The sequence below is a fragment of the Nomascus leucogenys genome, chromosome 12, assembly GCF_006542625.1.
Source record: "Nomascus leucogenys isolate Asia chromosome 12, Asia_NLE_v1, whole genome shotgun sequence".
Taxonomy (NCBI): domain Eukaryota; kingdom Metazoa; phylum Chordata; class Mammalia; order Primates; family Hylobatidae; genus Nomascus; species Nomascus leucogenys.
In genome coordinates, this window is record NC_044392.1 from 46,810,145 (window position 1) to 46,828,880 (window position 18,736).

General features: G+C 50.8%; 1 protein-coding gene and 1 pseudogene across 2 annotated transcripts in view; one reads left to right on the forward strand and one right to left on the reverse strand.

Moving 5' to 3' along the window:
• Positions 1 to 16,168, reverse strand: part of IL6R (interleukin 6 receptor) — a 63,823-nt gene extending 47,655 nt beyond the window's left edge. For both annotated transcript variants that reach the window (XM_030824405.1, XM_030824406.1), the window contains exon 1: positions 15,656 to 16,168. In XM_030824405.1, the coding sequence (XP_030680265.1) occupies positions 15,656 to 15,740 (85 nt within the window). In that variant the 5' untranslated portion in view covers positions 15,741 to 16,168. The remainder of the gene's footprint in view (positions 1 to 15,655) is intronic.
• Positions 7,193 to 8,051, forward strand: LOC101178697 (annotated as a pseudogene).
• Positions 16,169 to 18,736: the final 2,568 nt, after the last annotated feature.

Genomic DNA, 18,736 nt, shown 5'->3' on the forward strand with positions numbered 1-18,736 from the left:
CTTTAAACCCCACAAAGCCCTAGAGCTTAAAACTATCTATAATACAGGCCAACCTGATATAAATGTCTCCAACATACTGAGGGAACTAAGAAGAGGGATCAATTATTCTATTTTTTTTGGGGGGGATCAATTATTTTAAAGGGGGAAGAGAGATTTGATTGGGGCCTTGATAAACGAGTGGGGGTTTGATAAGTGGAGCCACAAGGCGTTATATTCCATAAAGAGAGAACAGTATATGCAAGGCATTAAGAACTGAGTCACCAGGCGCCGTGGCTCACACCTGTAGTACCAACACTGTGGGAGGCCGAGGCAGGCAGATCACCTGAGGTCGGGAGTTTGAGAGCAGCCTGACCAACATGGAGAAACCCCATACTAAAAATACAAAATTAGCCGGGTGTGGTGGTGCACACCTGTAATCCCAGCTACTAGGGAGGCTGAGGCAGGAGAATCACTTGAACCCAGGAGGCAGAGATTGCAGTGAGCTGAGATTGTGCCATTGCACTCCAGCCTGGGCCACAAAAGTGAAACTCTATCTCCAAAATAATAATAATAATAATAATAATAATTTAAAAAAAAGAATTGATAGTCACCAGGCATCGTGGCTTACGCCTGTCATCCCAGCACTTTGGGAGGCTGAGATGGGAGGATCATTTTCGCCCAGGAGGCTGAGACCAGCCTGGGCAACATGGCAAAACTCTACCAAAAAACTCTACCAAAAATCTCTACCAAAAAACTCTACCAAAAATCTCTACCAAAAACTCTACCAAAAATCTCTACCAAAAAACTCTAAAATTAGCTGGGCACGGTGACACATGTCTGTGGTCCCAGCTATCTGGGAGGCTGTGGCAGAAGGATCACTTGAGCCCAGGAGGTCAAGGCTGAAGTGAGCTGTGATTGTGCCACTGCACTCCAGCCTGGGACCCAGAGCAAGACTGTCTCAAAAAAACAAAAAACAGTGAGAGTTCTGGGGAGGGCTGGTGTCTGGAGTATCTGAAACGCAGTAAGGAGGGAAGGAGGACCTACAGGGGAACATGGAGGGTGTGAGCACCCTCAAGGAGATCAGGCCTGACTCCACAGGCAGAGGGACCTTTGGTTCCTCTGTGGCCCCTTCTGAAATGCTATGCCTTTGCAACCCAGGAGCCTGGGTTAGGTTGGATGCCGTCCTGTGCTACCAGCTGGCCTGGGCAGTGGGGACCCATGTCCCTGCTCAGAAACCCAGGCAGTAGGATGGGATTGGCAGGCATGAGCCAAGCCTGTCAAAAGTATGTGCAGGCTCAATGGCTTCCCCACCTCTCCCCGCTGCCCCACCAGCCTCCAGGACAGGAGCATTCCATTGCTTCTTGTTTCTATTCTCTTCCAATCTCCCTGAGAAAAAAACGACTGTCCCCTGCCCCTCCTTGGCTCCTGTGCATCATGAAGCAGCACAGAGGCAGGAGGGAGGAAGAGCACCACCCAAGGACTGCGCCAAGGCTGGGGTCACATACGGGGAGGGAGCACCTTCAGCCCAGGCTAAGAAGGAATGGGATTCTGCAGAGAGGACAAGGAAGCACCTCACCTGGGACTAAGATCACAAAAGGAGGCAGTATTGCCTCCCGAAAACAAACCCCCAAGCTCCTCCTCAACAGTTAGTGTCGGTGTCTGGTCTGGTCTGGTCAGTTTAATCACTGACTATTAATTGTTTGGAGTTGGGCTGACACAAACGTACAGTCTGCCTTGATTTGTTTTTTAATATAAAGTATATCTCAGCAGGGTGTGGTGGCTCACGCCTGTAATCTCAGCACTTTGGGAGGCCGAGGCGGGTGGATCACTTGAGGTCAGGAGTACGAGACCAGCCTGGCCAACATGGTGAAACCCTGTCTCTACTAAAAATACAAAAATTAGCCAGGCTTGGTGGCGTGTGCCTGTAATCCCAGCTACTCAGGAGGCTGAGGCATGAGAATCGTTTGAACCCGGGAGGCAGAGGCTGCAGTGAGTCGAAGGCTGCAGTGAGCCGAGATCGCACTACTGCACTCCAGCCTAGGCAAGACTCCTTCTCGAAAATAAATAAATAAATAAAATAAAGTACATCTCCATAAGCAGGAGGCCCCTTGGTGTAGAGGAAACAGCTCTGTGCTGTCAGGCGACCTGAGTTCTATTCCTGATCTTATGATGACTCACAGGCAGCCATGGGCACGTCACCACCCCTGGCAGAGCCCACTGGCCTTCTCTGTGAAATGGGGGTTCAGACTGTGACCTGTAGGTCCCCCACAGGCCCCCACTCCTGCGGTCTAGCATCCCATCGCGCCCAATCATTAGCTCTCAGAGGGCAGGAAGCAAACAATACTCAGCTTGAAAACACATAATTAATCTATGGATTTATTATTTTAATAGTTGATGACTTTGGGAGAAGGATGATGACCAGATCATCCCAGTGCCCTCAGAAAAATGCTTCTTTCTCCCTGGAGAGCTCTAGGGGAGGGAAAATTCCCACAACCTCCCTTGCCTCCCATTCCTCAAGGGAAAGAGTAACTCCCAACAAGCAAGCCCGTATCTCCCTGCCCCGGTGGCCTAGGAATCCCCCTCCCAGGGGCACTGGGACCCCCACCATGGCCCAGACACCCCTTGGTCTGGGGACCCTGCAGCACAGCTCTGGGAAAGTGGGGTTCCTCCCCAGTTGGGACCTAAGTTTGGGTGCCAGGAATCCAAAAAGCTTTGTTGTTTTTCTACTTCTTCCCCCTCTTCAAGTAAACTTGCAAATGTCAATAACCAGAGAAAAACACTCACACGGAGACACATATTTCTCAACTCTCTTGCAGCTTGCCACAGCTCTTGCCAGCAAAAACAAGTTCAGCTTCCTGGCCCCGTTTATGTAAGCGGTGAACCAGCTGCCTGGCCTGCCACCTAGGACACAGGCTTGGCTCATGCCTGCTAATCCCATCCCACCACCCCTGTTTCTGAGCAGGGATGCAGGTCCCCGCTGCCCAGGCCAGCTGGCAGCACAGGAGGCCCCCAGCCTAACCCAGCTTCTTGGGTTGCAAAGGCATAGGATTTCAGAAGGGGCCACAGAGGAAACAAAGGTCCCCTGTCAGCAATAATGGTCTTGATCTAAAAGTAGGTGGGTGCTGAGAAGCCTCCAGGAGAAGCCTGTGGACACCTTGTGTCCACATGGAAACAAGTATAGAATTTGGTCCCACGAGGGCTAGGACAAGTCCCAGTGCTCTTGGTCACCTGTTCTTGCATTCTCCATCTTTGGACCGAGACTGGCTCCTGGCTTTGCTGTGATAATAACCACAAAAATCATTAGCAACTGGGACACTTACCCTGCGCCCTGGGCTTTCCCTAAGAGCATACTACTCACAAAAAGTCTGCCAGGGAGGAAGTCTTGTCCCCATTTCATTGTTGAGGCAACAAGAGATCAGAGAAGTTAGGGAACTTGCCCAAATTCACACAGCTCATGCGTGAGGGAATCCATGCTGGACCCAGGTGAGCCTGGCCAAAGCCTCTCTCTCCTTGGCCTAGGTAACTCGCCATGCTCCACCCCCCGCTCCCTTCACTGGGCTTCCCACTGCCCTCTCTCTCTCCCTCTCCCAATTTCCTCTCCTCTTCTCCGCTCTTCTCACATCTTTGCACCCTTCAGAGGCCCAGGGAAGGGAATGCTGAGGCTTGAGCGGTGTGCATAAGAGGGGGGTCAGCGCCATCACTGCAGCTGCCAACCTAATGGGGCACTGGGGGACTCTCAGGAGCCAGGAGTTGTGCCCTTGGCCTTTCTCTCCCTTCCCCCACAGCCGCAGCGTGTATAGGATGAGTTAGAGCCTAAAACTGCCTCCCCTTGGACTCCAAATCTCGCGCCTCCCCAGGTCACCCCACCGTCTGGGCCCATTCATTTCTCCTTAACATTCAGAGGGCACCCTCGGCCACTGTCCAGAAAGAGGCAAGGCCGCAGGCTACGGCAAGTCAAGGCTCCCAGGCTCTAACCGGAGGCCCAGCGACCTTCTCTGACTCAGCTCCCAGCCCCACCTGTCCGCAACCCCCTCTTCTCAGATGACTAGCTTTGGCTGGCAGGCCCCTGGCTCCCTCCTCCACCACATATGTATTTGTACTTCTTGTACCTGCTTGTATTTGTCTTGTATTTGGCGGAGTCAGTATTTACCTTGGCCTTGCCTTCCTCCCATCCACACCATGGACTGTATACTGCTGGAGAGAGGGTCTGGGAGGGAGGCTCCTTTGGACCCATAAACAGGTAATGCTCAATGCTGACTCAGAGACCCACATGCGCGTTTGACCAACTCAGGAGATAAAACATTTAATCCTCCCCTGGCAGCATCAGAGATAACCACCTGGCTCCACTCCAAGAAGGTCCAACCTGGGTCAACTCTCAGAGATTATAAACTAATTAGAGGAAAAGATAGCTAAGGCCATGTGCGGCAGCTCACGCCTGTAATCTCAGCACTTTGGGAGACAGAGAAGGGCGGATCACAAGGTCAGGAGTTTGAGATCAGCCTGGCCAACATGGTGAAACCCTGTCGCTACTAAAAATACAAAAATTAGCCAGGTGTGGTGGTGGGTGCCTGTAATCTCAGCTACTTGGGAGGCTGAGGCAGGAGAATCACTTGAAACCAGAAGGTTGCAGTGAGCTGAGATCATGCCACTGCACTCCAGCCTGGGCAACAAGAATGAAACTCCATCTCAAAAAAAAAAAAAAAAAAAAAAAATTAGCTGGGCATAGTGGTGCGTGCCTGTAATCCCAGCTACTCGGGAGGCTGAGGTAGGAGCATCACTTGAACCCTGGACATGGAATTTGCAGTGAGCTGAGATCGCACCACTGCACTCCATCCTGGGCGACCCTGTCTCAAAAAAATAAAGTATATCTAAGGAGGGCAAACAATCCACTCCCTGGCCTAAACCTAACCCCAGGAGCAGATAGAGAAATAAAGAGATTAAAGGCAGGACGCAGCAGGGCCTTGGAAGAAAGCCATTGGTACCTGCAGATGGATACGCACAGGATTTTGGTCCTGAAAGGGACGGTGAGGAGAAGCTACAGCCAGGGAGTGGGTGCTGAGATAAGGAGCGCTGTTTTAAGGCTATACAGGACTCTTAAGGATGACTCAGGGCAACCTGCTCATTTTAGTGGATGAGGAGAACCAGGGCCCAGAAGTCACACAGCAGTGCCTGGTGTAGCCAGGACTGGAGCTGGACTCTGGGACTCTCAGTCGAGGCTTAACACGCAGCCCTCTGCCTTCCCAGAAGCACGGCCCAGGGGGTCTTGTCTTCTATCTCTGAGCACAGCCTCAGGTGTAACAGGGAGGATGGCCCTCAGTCAGATTTTTTTATGTGCTTCTGGAAGGTGGCAGGAGGGCAAGGAGAGGGAGGGACCTGATGTACGCACCCCCATTCCATATCTACAGACCCCCCAGCTTCCCCTCCCTGACCCCTTTAGCTATGAGGCAGCAAAGCTGAAGATTTAAGAAGTCACGTGGAGGTGTGGAAGGAGCAGCTGGGAGGGGTAAGGGGAGGTTTGAGGGGTGTGCATAGGGGGATTTCAGGGCTCCCCTGAGGATGCTTCTGTTCAGTTCTTACTCTGAGTGGTGGTTCCATGCATGTGTTCAGTTTGTAAAAACTCACCCAGTGTGAGACCTATGCTGACCACACTCTTTTGTAGGTGTGTCACTCTGCCATAACACTTTTTCGTACAGGCCCCAAAGTCCCCACTCTTGCATTCCAATCACTGCTGTGCCATCCCCCCCCCACCCCCACGTGCCATGAGCTTGGGTACACACATGCACGCACACACTGGTCCAGCTCACTCCACACCACCGTCAAGGAAGCAGTTCCAAATGGAAGTGTCATGGGCACATCTCCCCTCAGTGAGAACTGAATGTCGGGCTCTCCTGCCCCAGCTCCTCCTCCCTCATCATAAGCCCCATCGGGCCTACCAGGAGATAGGAAGACTCGGCATTATAAATACATCAGTGTTCCCTAATTAATCTCTAAAGTTTACTTGGCCAGGTGCAGTGGCTCATGCCTGTAATGCCAACACTTTGGGAGGCTGAGGCGGGAGGATCTCTTGAGACGAGGAGTTCAAGACCAGCCTAGGCAACATAGCAAAACTTCATCTCTACAAAAAAAAAAATTTTTTTTTTAATTAGCCAGTCATGATGTCATGTACCTGTGGTCCTGGCTACTCAGAAAGCTAAGGCAAGAGGCTTGCATGAGTCCAGGAGTTCAAGGTTGTAGTGAGCTATGATCGAGATACTGCACTCCAGCCTTGGCAACAGAGTGAGACCCTGTCTCTAAAAAAATAAGAAGGAAAAAATAAAACTACATAATTAAAACACTGCGATACTGGCACATGGATAGGGAGACCAAATTATGGAAGAGACTAGAAAGTTCAGAACTAATAAAAATAAACAATAGTTTAGTCTGCACTACTGATCTGTGTACTTTAAAATGGTTATTTTTTTTTTTTTTGAGACGGAGTCTTACTCTTATTGCCCAGGCTGGAGTGCAGTGGCACAATCGTGGCTCACTGCAACCTCTGCCTCCCCTCTTGCCTCAGCCTCCAGAGTAGCTGGCATTACAGGTGCCCGCCACCAGGCCTGGCTAATTTTTGTATTTTTAGTAGAGATGGCGTTTCACCATGTTGGTCATGCTGGTTTTAAACTCCTGACCTCAAATGATCTGCCTGCCTCGGCCTCCCAAAGTGCTGGGATTACAGGTGTGAGCCACTGCACCTGGCTGATGCATTTCATATTATGTGTATTTTACCACATTAAAAAAATAACTTAGTCAAAGTGCTTGCTACACATACAGGCAGTTTCTAAGTGTACTACATAGATTAACTAACTTGATCTTCTCAATTGTCTATTTGACAGAAGAACAGCCTGAGGTTATACAGCTAATTAGGGGTGACCTGGATTCAAGTCCAGACAATTGGGCCTCAGAATCTGTGCTTTTAACTACTCACTATGCCAAGAGGCAGTATAAACCCAAGTACACAGGAATTTGATAGATTTAAAATGTAATTTTGAAAATCGGTGGGGGAAAGATGGATTCAATAAACTGTAAAGGGATGTTAGGTGACAATTGGAAAGAAAAAGCTGGAGTCAGACTTTATACCTCATCCATAATATTAATAAATTCAAAATGGATCAAATATTTAAACTTTTAAAACTTTTAACAATACCAGAAAAGGAGAATCTTTTAAAATATTGGAATGGGGGTGGAGGTGAACAGTGCAGCCGGTGCCTTGAGCTCCGGGCCCATGGCGACCTAGGGCCCTGTCCTGCAGGCTGCAGACAGCAAGTACAAGCAACTCACGGGCGAGTGGAACCATAAAAGCCCCAATCTTAGCAAGTGCAGGGAAGAGCTGGGCCGCCTCGAGCTAGTTCTTCTGGAGCTCAACTACTTGCCAACCACAGGGACCAAGCTGACCAAACAGCGGCTCATTCTGGCCCGTGACATACTGAAGATCGGGGCCAGTGGAGCATCCTATGCAAGGACATCCCCTCCTTCAAGCGCCACATGACCCAGCTCAAATGCTGCTACTTTGATTGCAAGGAACAGCTTCCCCAGTCAGCCTACATGCACCAGCTCTTGGGCCTCAACCTTCTCTTCCTGCTGTCCCAGAAGCGGGTGGCTGAGTTCCACATGGAGTTGGAGTGGCTGCCTGCCAAGGACATCCAGACCAGTGTCTACACCAAAAACCCTGTGTCCCTGGAGCAATACCTGATGGAAGGCAGCTACAACAAAGTGTTCCTGGCCAAGGGTAACATCCCCGCCAAGAGCTACACCTTCTTCATCGACATCCTGCTTGACACTATCAGGGATGAGATCACCGGGTGCATCGAGAAAGCCTATGAGAAAATCCCTTTTACCGAGGCCACCAGATCCTCTTCTTCAACACACCCAAAAAGATGACCGACTATACCAAGAAGTGAGAGTGGGTCCTGGGCCCCAACAACTAATATAGTTTTGCCAGCCAGCAGCAGGAGCCAGAAGACACTACCATTCCCTCCACAGAACTGGCCAAACAGGTCACCGAGTATGCCCGGCAGCTGGAGATGATCGTCTGAGCCCACCAGGCACGGGGTGGGGCAGGGCACACATTATTTAAAACAGTTACAGTGCAAGGTTTCCTCCAATAAAGGTGGATTGACATTCTCTCAAAAAATAAATAAAATAAAATATTGGAATGGGAAGGATGTTATTAAGTATGACACAAAACCTAGAAGCTATAAAAGAGACTGGTAAATTCAACTAGTTGGAAAAAAAAATTTGCAGCCAGGTGCAGTGGCTCACACATGTAATCCCAGCACTTTGGGAGGCCAAGGAGGGAGGATCGCTTGAACCCAGAGTTTGAGACCTGTCTGAGCAACATGGCAAAATCCCATCTCTACAAAAAATAGAAAGACTAGTCAAGTGTGGTGGTGTGCGCCTGTAGTCCCAGCTACTCAGAAGGCTGAGGCAGGAGGATCGTTTGAGTCCCAGGAAATTGAGGCTGCAGTGAGCCATGAGCATGCCACTGCACTCCAGCCTGGGTGACACCGTGAGACCCTGAGAGAGAGAGAGAGAGAGAGAGAGAGAAAGAAAGAAATTTCTTGGCAAAAACCACCCCCACCACCAAAAAAAAAAAAAAGTCAAAGACAAATTGGAAAAATATACAACTCATGTATGACATGTTAATATGTTAAGAGCTCCTGTAAACAATAAGATTAATGACCCAATCAAAATAAAATTAGCATTGAATATGAACAGGCAGGTCATAGTAGATTATGCAAATGTCGGTTATACATTAAAAAACCCATACAATCTTATTCAGATAAGATAAATGCAAATTAATTCCACACAGAAGCCATTGTCTGTGTAGATACCAGGTTAATAGCACACTTTTGGCAAGGGCGTAGGGACACAGGCATTCTCACAATGCTGCTGGAAGTATAAATTGGTGCAACTTCTATCCTGTCTCACAATGACAAATCTCATGGCCTTTGCCCATCAATTCCCCTTCGGGGAATATATCCTGCAGGTGTACTTGCACTCACACGACAAGAGGCATATGCAAAGTTATTCCCCACAGCAGGGGCCCTAAGAGCAAGAAGGGAACAACTAAACATCCATCAAAAGGCAACTGGGTGGCCGGACACAGTGGCCCACGCCTGTAATCCCAGCACTTTGGGAGGCCAAGGTGGGTGGATCACGAGGTCAGGAGTTTGAGACCAGCCTGGCCAACATGGTGAAACCTCATCTCTACTAAAAATACAAAAATTAGCCGGGCTTGGTGGTGCACGCCTGTAATCCCAGCTACTTGGGAGGCTGAGGCAGGAGAATTGCTTGAACCCGGGAGGCAGAGGTTGCAGTGAGCCAACATCGTGCCATTGCACTCAAGCCTGGGCGACAGAGCAAGACTCTGTCTCAAAAAAAAAAAAAAAAAAAAAAAAAAAAAAAAAAAAAAAAAAAAAAAGGAACCAGGTAAATAAACTCAGTACATCCATATAACGAAATACAAAAAAAAAAAAAAAAAAAAAGAGGAAGTTCTTTGTTTAATAAAAATAAGTAAACTCTTTCCTAGTCCACAGGAGCAGTGGGGGACCTCAGCCACTCTCAGGGCTTGAAATAATATCTGCCAGCATATGACCCCACATTTACATCTCAAGCTCAGTCCTCATTCCCAAATTTCTGACTCCCATATCCAACTCCTTATCAGCATCCTCTCTTGATTGTCTAGTAGACATTTCTGTTGAGGCCAGGTGCGGTGGCTCACGCCTGCAATCCTATAGCACTTTGGGAGGCCGAGGCAGGCAGATCACTTGAGGTCAGGAGTTCGAGACCAGACTGGCAACCTGGTGAAACCCCATCTCTACTAAAAATACAAAAATTAGCTGGGTGTGGTGGTGTGCACCTGTAACGCCAGCTACTCTGGAGGCAGAGGCAGGAGAATCGCTTGAACCCGGGAGGCGGAGGTTGCAGTGAGCCAAGATCGCACCACTGCACTCCAGCCTGGGAGACAGAGACTCTGTCTCAAAACAAAAACGAAAACGAAAACAAAAGACATTTGTTTCCATATGTGCAAAACTGGCTTCTCATCCTGTCCTGCAGCCCACCATCTATGCAATGGGGCCAGCACTTCTGTCACCTGAGGCTGTTTTGAAGATTACATGAGATCACAGATGCCAAGGGCCTAGCACAGCTACTTGCACACAGTTGACACACCATAAATGGTAACGGTTATTGTAACCATCATATAGAGAGGGAAGACCAAAGGATGCTTTTCGGGAAAGCGGTTGGGAAGTGGAGTGGGAACCGATTCAGAGAACAGGTGCTGGGGAGAATAGGCTGGATGCAGGGCCTTCGGGACACACTCCTAAGAGTAGAAAGCACCCGACAGAGCTGGCAAGGGATGAGCAGGAGTGGGGGAGGCTGCTGAGGTCCAACTAACATCAAGCCTAAACCCAGTGGCAGAAAAGCCTCTGCCTTTGCCAGGGACTTTTGACCTCTTTAGATCCCAGGCAAGAGGAGAGGGTAAAGAACACAGATTAACTACACAAAAAACCTCCCAGCTGGACACAAAGGCTCACGCCTGTAATCCTAGCACTTTGGGAGGCCAAGGCGGGTGAACTGCTTGAGCCTAGGTGTTCCAGAGCAGCCTGCAACATGGCGAAACCCTGTCTCTACAAGAAATGCAAAAAATTAGCCAGACGTGGTAGTGCATGCCTGTAGTCCCAGCTACTCAGGAAGCTGAAGTGGGAGGATCACCTGAGACCAGGAAGTCGAGGCTGCAGTGAGCCGTGATTGTGCCACTGCACTCCAACCTGGGCTACAAGAGTAAGATCCTGTATTCAAAAGAAAAAAAAAAAAAAAAGGCTTTTCTTTGCCACCTTCCCCTTGCCACTCCAGCCCTCAAGGATCCCACCTGCAGACTTGCAGTTATGACCTGGCATTTAGCACTTCCCTCTGCTAGACTTCAAGGAGCTAAAGGGCTGAAGACTTGTTACCCCAGAGATACTTCTCCAGGGCAGGGAACATCCATGTGTCCCCACAGAGCCCTCTGCTCCAGAACATAACACCCTCAGGTAGTACACATTGATAAAGAGGAGGCAAGAATTTTCCTGCCCAAGATGAACATATAGGGAATCTCTTTTTTTTTGAGATGGAGTCTCGCTCTGTCGCCCAGGCTAGAGTGCACTGGCATGATCTTGGCTCACTGCAACCTCCGCCTCCCAGGTTCACGCCACTCTCCTGCCTCAGCCTCCTGAGTAGCTGGGACTACAGGCGCCCGCCACCACACCCGGCTAATTTTTTGTATTTTTTAGTAGAGACGAGGTTTCACCGTGTTAGCCAGGATGGTCTCGATCTCCTGACCTCGTGATCCACCCGTCTCAGCCTCCCAGAGTGCTGGGATTACAGGCGTGAGCCACCGCGCCCGGCCTTCATATAGGGAATCTCTAAAGATTTGTATATTTCCTTCAGGTCTTCACTCAAATATTATGTTCTCGGCAAGGCCTTCCCTGGCCTCCCATCCAAGGCACCATGCCACCCCACCCTGCCACAAACACACATGGGGTCTGTCTCCCTCTCAGCTTTAGTTTTTCTCCTTAGCACTAGTCGCTAGCATTCCACATACTTAATTTACATCGTGTTAATAGTCTCCCACACTAGAAGGAAACTCAACTAAGCCTGGGGTTTTTGTCTCTTTTATTCACGGTGTATCTCCAGCTCTTAGAATAGTGCGTGGAAAGAGTAGGAGCTCAAAATATATTTTTGGAGTGAATGAATGATCACCTACACTTATTTAAGCACTTGCTGTATGCTAGGGACTTCTGTAAACACTCTATTTAATACCTTACTTAGCTCATCTCATCTTCATAACCACCCTTCGAGGTAATACAATTATTTCTATTTTCTAAAACACTGGCTCTCAGAGAAGTTAAATCACTTGCTCAAGGTGTTATCATTTTTACTTGGCAGTGCAGGGCAGAGATGTGTCTGGCTTGAAGACCTTAGCCATCACCTACACAAAATGAGCTGTGTTCAGGTGGAGGAGAGCAGAAGGTAGAGGGGGATAAAGGAAAAGAGAACAGAAAACCTCTGGAAGAAACTGGCCAGCACTGTCCGGTAGGACTTTCTATGATGATGGAAGAGATCTGTATCTGCACTGTTCAGTACAGTAGCCATTAGCAATGTGACTGTTGAGCACTTGAAATGTGACTAGTGCAACTAAGAAACTAAGTTTTTTATTCGATTTCATTTAAATTAATTTTTTTGGAGACAGGGTCTCCAGACTGGAATTCGGTAGTGCAAACATGGCTCCATGCAGACTGGACTCAAGTGATTCTCCCACCTCAGCCTTCTGAGTAGCAGGGACTACAGGCTCCTGTCACTGTGCCCAGCTAATTTTTTAAATCTTTTTGTAGAGACGGCATCTCACCCTGTTGCCCAGGCTGGTCTCCAACTCCTGAGCTCAAGAGATCCTCCTGCCTCAGCCTCCCAAAGTGCTGGGATTACAGGCATGAGTCACTGCGCTGGCATAATTTAAATTTAAATAGGTACACGTGGCTAATGGCTACCGTATTACAGAGCACAGCTTCAATCCAGACTAGACTCATTGACTGGAAACTCTTTTGCTTGCTGGGTCTGTGGCTTCCAGGCCTAGTGGGACCGGGATTCAGGAGAGGGGGGAAGGGAGTGTATATTTTCAGCAGTGAGCACCTAGGTTACTTTGTGTAATCTACAAATACCCAGTGAGGGGAGTATTTGTTTATTCCGGCTGCTGAGGGCTAGAGATGAGGGTCAGGGTCAGGATCAGTGTGCCTGCTGCCTTGGGATCTTGGTCCTCAGTCAGAGGAACTTCCTCTCTCTAACCACCCCCCACCCCAAGCCAGACAATCTGTTCACAGGTAGTTGGTACCCAGTGGCCCGGTCAAAGTCTGGGGTTTCTTAGTTCTTCTCAGGATTTACCCATGACCATTTTCAGGCTCCTTTTAGGGTGGAGTCTGCATAGCTGATCCTACACAGGCCTCACAGGCTTTACACGGACTCAAGAAATGTTTGCTGCAATGAATAAACACGCAGCAAGCCAAAGCAAGGAGAGATTTCTGGCAACAGAAATCCCCTCTGAGCGGGGAGGGCCTTCATTCAGTTCCTCAATGACACCATTTAGGCAGCCGTCCTCAAACCTGACAGTGTCTAAGAATCACAAGGGGCAGTTTGTTTAAAAGGACATGCCCCAGGCCTCACTCCCAGGTGTTCTTATTTAACAAATCTGGGTTAGGGTTCAAAAATCATCATGTTTACCAAAGCCCTCCCACCCAACAAACACACCAAATCTGATGCTAGGCTCAGAACTAAGCTTTTGAGAAATACTGATTTAGGGTGAGGCTAGGCATGTATGTGGGTATTGGGGGCAGGAAGAGGTTGCCCTAGAAGGAAATTCAGAAGCTGAGAAAGGTCTTTGAGATACTTAAAGGTATACATACTTCTTTTGTGTATTTTCTTGCATTGCAGTAGGAAGAGGGAACTTGAGTCACCCAAGTCCAGCCTTCTAGCACCAGAGTGTTGGAACTGGCAGAAGCCTGAGTCCCAACTAGTCCAGGCCCTTAGACAACGAGTACACCTGAGAAGTCCTGGCAGCTCCAGGGTGTGTGGGCGGCAGCTGATCCCCAGGAAAACAAACCTCGGGGCTCTAAGAGCCCTGCAGGCTGTACCTGCGGATTTCCCCTCTCAGCCAACTCCAGCCTCTGCTCCCCCTCTGCTCCTCACTTCTCTAAAGCGAAACATCTCACAGTCATTTGCTCCATGCTTCCTGTACGATTTCTTTATTTTTACTCTCCAGTTTGTGGGCTGAGTCTGTGTGGGTGTGGGAGACGGGCTGGGTATTTCTACTTCTCTGCGTTTTCCTTCTGAGCTGGGAGGACTTTCACTTCCTCCCCAATCTCTCAGTTCTGCCTTTCACGGGCTGTCCAGGCCATGAGACCACCTCTCCTATCCTTCCTGAGCGCCAGGGAAATGGAAAACTGACTGTAACTGGCTGCCCTGGAAGGGCCTAGCATCCACTCAGGAGCAACAGGTGGTGGCAACTACAGCAGTAACAGTAACCTCCCTGGGGCAGGAGCCTTGGGCTGGTGTGACAGCAACAGAGGCAGCCAAGTGAGCCCTGTTTGCTCCTGAGGCCATCCGAGGCCTGGAACCTGTCTTGCATCCCTCTAACACCACCATGGGCAAGCCTGGGCCTCCACTTCCCTCCCTCCGCCTTTTCTGTCCCAGCACTCAGCTAGACAAGAGTGACTCTCAGCTTGCCCCAATGCCCCCAGCTCTGCCTGCTGATCTAGTTCTATATTTGAGAGTCTTAGCCATCTACCACACTGGAGCACAGAGCCACGGGAGGGGTTGGCCTCCATCACCGGGGCCTGACAACCTGCCATCCCAACCTCCCTGAACCTCAGTCTCCTCTTTCAAACAAAGTTATATGTAGATACAGTGGAGGATTAGAAAACATTGAATGGGTGCCCCAATCAACAGTGGCTGTTACTGGCAGGAGTTATAAATGTGTATTGAAAAAGGAATCCCTTCTTTTTTTCTTCCAATCATAAGGACCACAACCATCCAAAAAGCAAAGAGAGCCTCAGACACTCCAGCTCCGCCTCTAGTTGCAGAAAGTCACCTCCTCAAAGGGAGAGATCAGTGTTCACCTAGGACTGGAACTCTGTGATCTAGTGGTTGAAAGTCTTAGCCTTCAGCCTCCCCAGCCTCGTCAGCTGTTCCAGAAGCCTGTCAGCTGCCCCTTAGTTTTCTGCTGTGTCCTCAAAGAACCACTTGGACCCTAAAATAAACCTCTGGAGAGCCAGTTGCCCAGCTCTTCCAGAAGAGAGACTAGACATGCAGCTGGGCATGTGGCCAGAGCCCAAGAAAAGCCTGGTTTGCCAGGGGCAGATTACAGTCAACAAGAGCAATAAGTGCTTCTGCCCTCTCCCTCACGGCTCCTTCTCTTTTCTAGAGGGGAGTCCAGCACGTGCCAGCCCCAGGAGGTCTCACTCCCTTGCCAGCCTCCCGACTCAATTCCCAGGACTGGGGCACTTGGCTTCCCGGAGTTGGTGGCTGCCAAAGTGACCATGCAGCGGGAAGATCCGTGACTCAGCGCCCATGATGTCAGTCCCTTCATAGTCAGGGCACTGTCATCCACACATGCACCCGCGGGGGTAGGGGGAGGACCAGGCGAGGTGGACCCCCAATGCAGAGGGAGAAGAGGGGCGCTGGTACAAAGGACTCCCCAGGCGGGTACATCACCCCGCTGGGGCGCGCCCTCTCCCCTTAGAGTAACCCTGTAGAGTAACCTGGGACGCGGCTGTGTAAAGGCTCATGGGGGCGCTGGGAAGGAGACTCGAGAGTCAGGTTTGCAAGGACACAGTCCCGTACACAGACCGCAGGGTTCCCGCACAGCTTCACCGGGCATTCCGGGGACAGCCCCGGGCCAAGGGAGCAAGCGCAGCAGGGGGCGCAAGAGCCACCACCCGCGACCACACAGCTAGGTGCCCGCGGGGCCTCGAGGCAGCCACAGAAAAGGGGATCCGTCGCACCTTCTTTCCTCCCTCCAGCCTCCCCCAGACTGCGGTGGCCAAGGCGGTTTCCCCCAGCCGCCAGCCGCCAGCTGCCCCAGCCCTCCAGGTACGCCCGAAGCCCTTACCCTGCGCAGGGCAGCGCCCTGGGGCCAGCGCCGCTCCCGGCGCGGCCAGCAGGACAGCCAGCAGCGTGCAGCCGACGGCCAGCATGCTTCCTCCTCGGCTACCGCTCCATGGTCCCGCAGAGGCGGACAGGCTAATGGGAACCGGGCGGCAGGGGCGGGGCGGGGCGGTGGGCGGGCAGGCGGGCTCAGGCCCCGGGGGCAGCCCCCATCCGCAGGAGCCCGGCTCTCTACACACACTGCGAGTCCCTCGGCCCCGCGCCGCGCTCGACTCCTCTCCCTCTGGCCCGGCTCAGTGTCAGTGCGACTTCCCACTCGCACATGACTCAGAGCGACGGACGGTCCTGGCAACGCAGGAAAACATTTGAGGAACTCGCGCTGGAGCGTCTCTGGGCCGTCCCAGGGTGCGGTTACGAAAGCCGGAGCGGATGGCGCAACAGCCCCGCGCACCGGCCGACCGAGGGGGTGGCTTCCTGCCACAGCGCCGCACCTGAGCGGGGAGAACAGGGGACCGCCAGCCCCACCAGAGCCCTTCCTCCCGGTTCTGTTGATGAGAAAAGGGCGTATCAGCCACCAGTGGGCAGTGGCCTGGTTTTGATTTTTGGTTTCGTGAACAGGATTACGCTGTGAAAGGCACACCTGGAGAGCCCTCGAGGAGGCGATGTGCCTCTTACCCTTACGGTAAAGCAGTGCTTGGTAGCCCGGTTGCCCACTGGAATCAGCCAGGAGCCCTAAAACCCACCAATGTCTGGGTCGGGTCTCCAGAGATTCTGATTTCATCGGTCTGGGGTGAGGCTTGGGCATCGGAAGACTCACCACCGTAAAGGCACAGTCTTTCTGCCCAGCTGCTCCTCGCAGGCTGCAGCAGAGGCAAGGAAACGGTTTGGACTTTGCAGTCAGATAGACCTGGGTCCCCATTTAGACCTACCATCTACTGTGTCTGTGACTTCGGTTCAGAATCTGAGTCTCCATTTCCTCATCTGTCAGAGATAAGAAAGCCTATGCTGCCCAGGGTTATTAGGAAGGTTCTGTGGATGGCACCTAAACACCCAACACACGGTCTGGGCCACAGGTGCTCAGTAGACATCAGAATGTGCATGGCTGTCCTCCTGACTTGACAGACAGACACTAACACCGGGGCAGTGGCTCACGCCTGTAACCCCAACACTTTGGGAGACCCAGGTGGGTGGATTGCTTCAGTCCAGGAATTCTAGATCAGCCTGGGTAACAAAGTGAGACCCCCATTTCTATAAAAAATTTAAAAATTAGCTAGGTGTGGTGGTGCACACCTATAGTCCCAGCTACTAGGGAAGCTGATGTGGGAGAATTGCTTGAGTCCAGAAGATCCAGGGTACAGTGAGCCGTGATTGGGGGCTGCTACTCCAGCCTGGATGACAGTGAGACCCTGTCTGAAAAAAAAGAAAGAAAGAAAAGGAAGGGAGGAGGGAGGGAGGGGAAGGAAGGAGAGAAAAAAAGAAAGAAACAAGCACTTGGCTTTTGAGCAACCACAAGGACCTTGAAGGGGACCATCTGTCCGTCCCTTGGAGGGGAACTCTCTCAAGGATCCCCACAGAGCCTAAAGCTGATAGGATGGCCTCATAGCTGAATCTGGAGGGAAGGAAAAATGCTGAAATAAAGTTTAGGCTGAGAAGCTTCTAGACCAGCAACTGCTCATTAGAATGTGTTTTTCTACCTTTGGTTTCAGGCCAGTCCTAACCCAGATCAAAGATCCTGGAACAGCTGGAACAGGCATGGCCTAATGGAACTCCCAAGTGGACAGGGCCAGGCATGGAGGGACAGAGCTTCTGAAACAGTCCTCAGCCCCCCGTGTATCTGGATCTTTCTATAGGAACCACCCATCAGCAGTGCCAGACAGAACCAAGTACATGCACTGATCCACCGCACGATGGGAGCTGGTGTGGGTGGGCTTGTTTGCTTCAGCCATGCCCACAGACAGGAACAGAAGAGCACGGTGGAGGCCACTGGCCCTCTCGCCTGCTATTTCAAAAGGGGTTGCAGCAGGGCTGGAAAGCGCTTCCCACTGTGGTTGCCCCCTTCCTCTCTGTGGCACACACAGACCTGAAAATAACCAGAGAGGGACTGCGAGCTGCCAGCCTAAAACAGGAAGGCTGCAGAAAGTCTTAGGCTCAGATAGGAGAGTTTAAAAGAATGTTGAAACCAAGAACGGGCATCACAGATCCCACCTGTCTCAGCACCAAAGCAGACCTCCCCCTCTCTATTCTACTGGTGGGGAGCCTGTGTGCTCTGTAGTCATGCAGATCCCGGCTTTACCACTTGCTGGCTGTGTGACTTAAGCAAGTTATTTAACCTCTCTGAGCCCCTATTTCCTGATTTGTAAGATAAGAGCAGCAATATGCAAATTTTTAGTGTTGTGGTTCACATTAAAAAATTTAATCCTGGCCAGGCCGGGCACGGTGCCTCACACCTGTAATCCCAGCACTTTGGGAGGCCAAGGTGGGCAGATCACGAGATCAGGAGTTCGAGACCAGCCTGACCAACATGGTAAAACCACATCTCTACTAAAAATACAAAAATTAGCCGGGCATGGTGGTGTGTGCCTGTAGTCCCAGCTACTCAGGAGGCTGAGGCAGGAGAATCACTTGAACCCAGGAGGTGGAGGTTGCAGTGAGCCGAGATGGCACCACTGTACTCCAGCCTGGGCAAGAAGAACAAAACTCCATCTCAAAAAAAAGAAAAGAAAAAGAAAAAAAAAAAAAGAAAGCATACCTGCACAATTCAGCCTGACCTGCCCTCATCCAGACAACAGAAGGAACAATGAAGACTTTAGTTATCTGAGCCAGAACACCTCTCGGATAACTGTGCTGCTTACAAATTGCTTCACATACACAATCTCCTCTGAAGTTCTCAACCCTGAATGCTGGGAGGCATTGCCCCCAATTTTCAGATGAGTAGACTGAGGCTAAAAGAGGTAAAGTGGCTTGTTCAAAACCGCACTACTAGTAACTGGCAGCTCTAGGGTGAGGTCTGGCTCCTGGCCCAGGACTCTCACTGAGCAAGGGCTTGGTGGGCCCACCCAGGACCAAAGACACTGCAGACCATGGC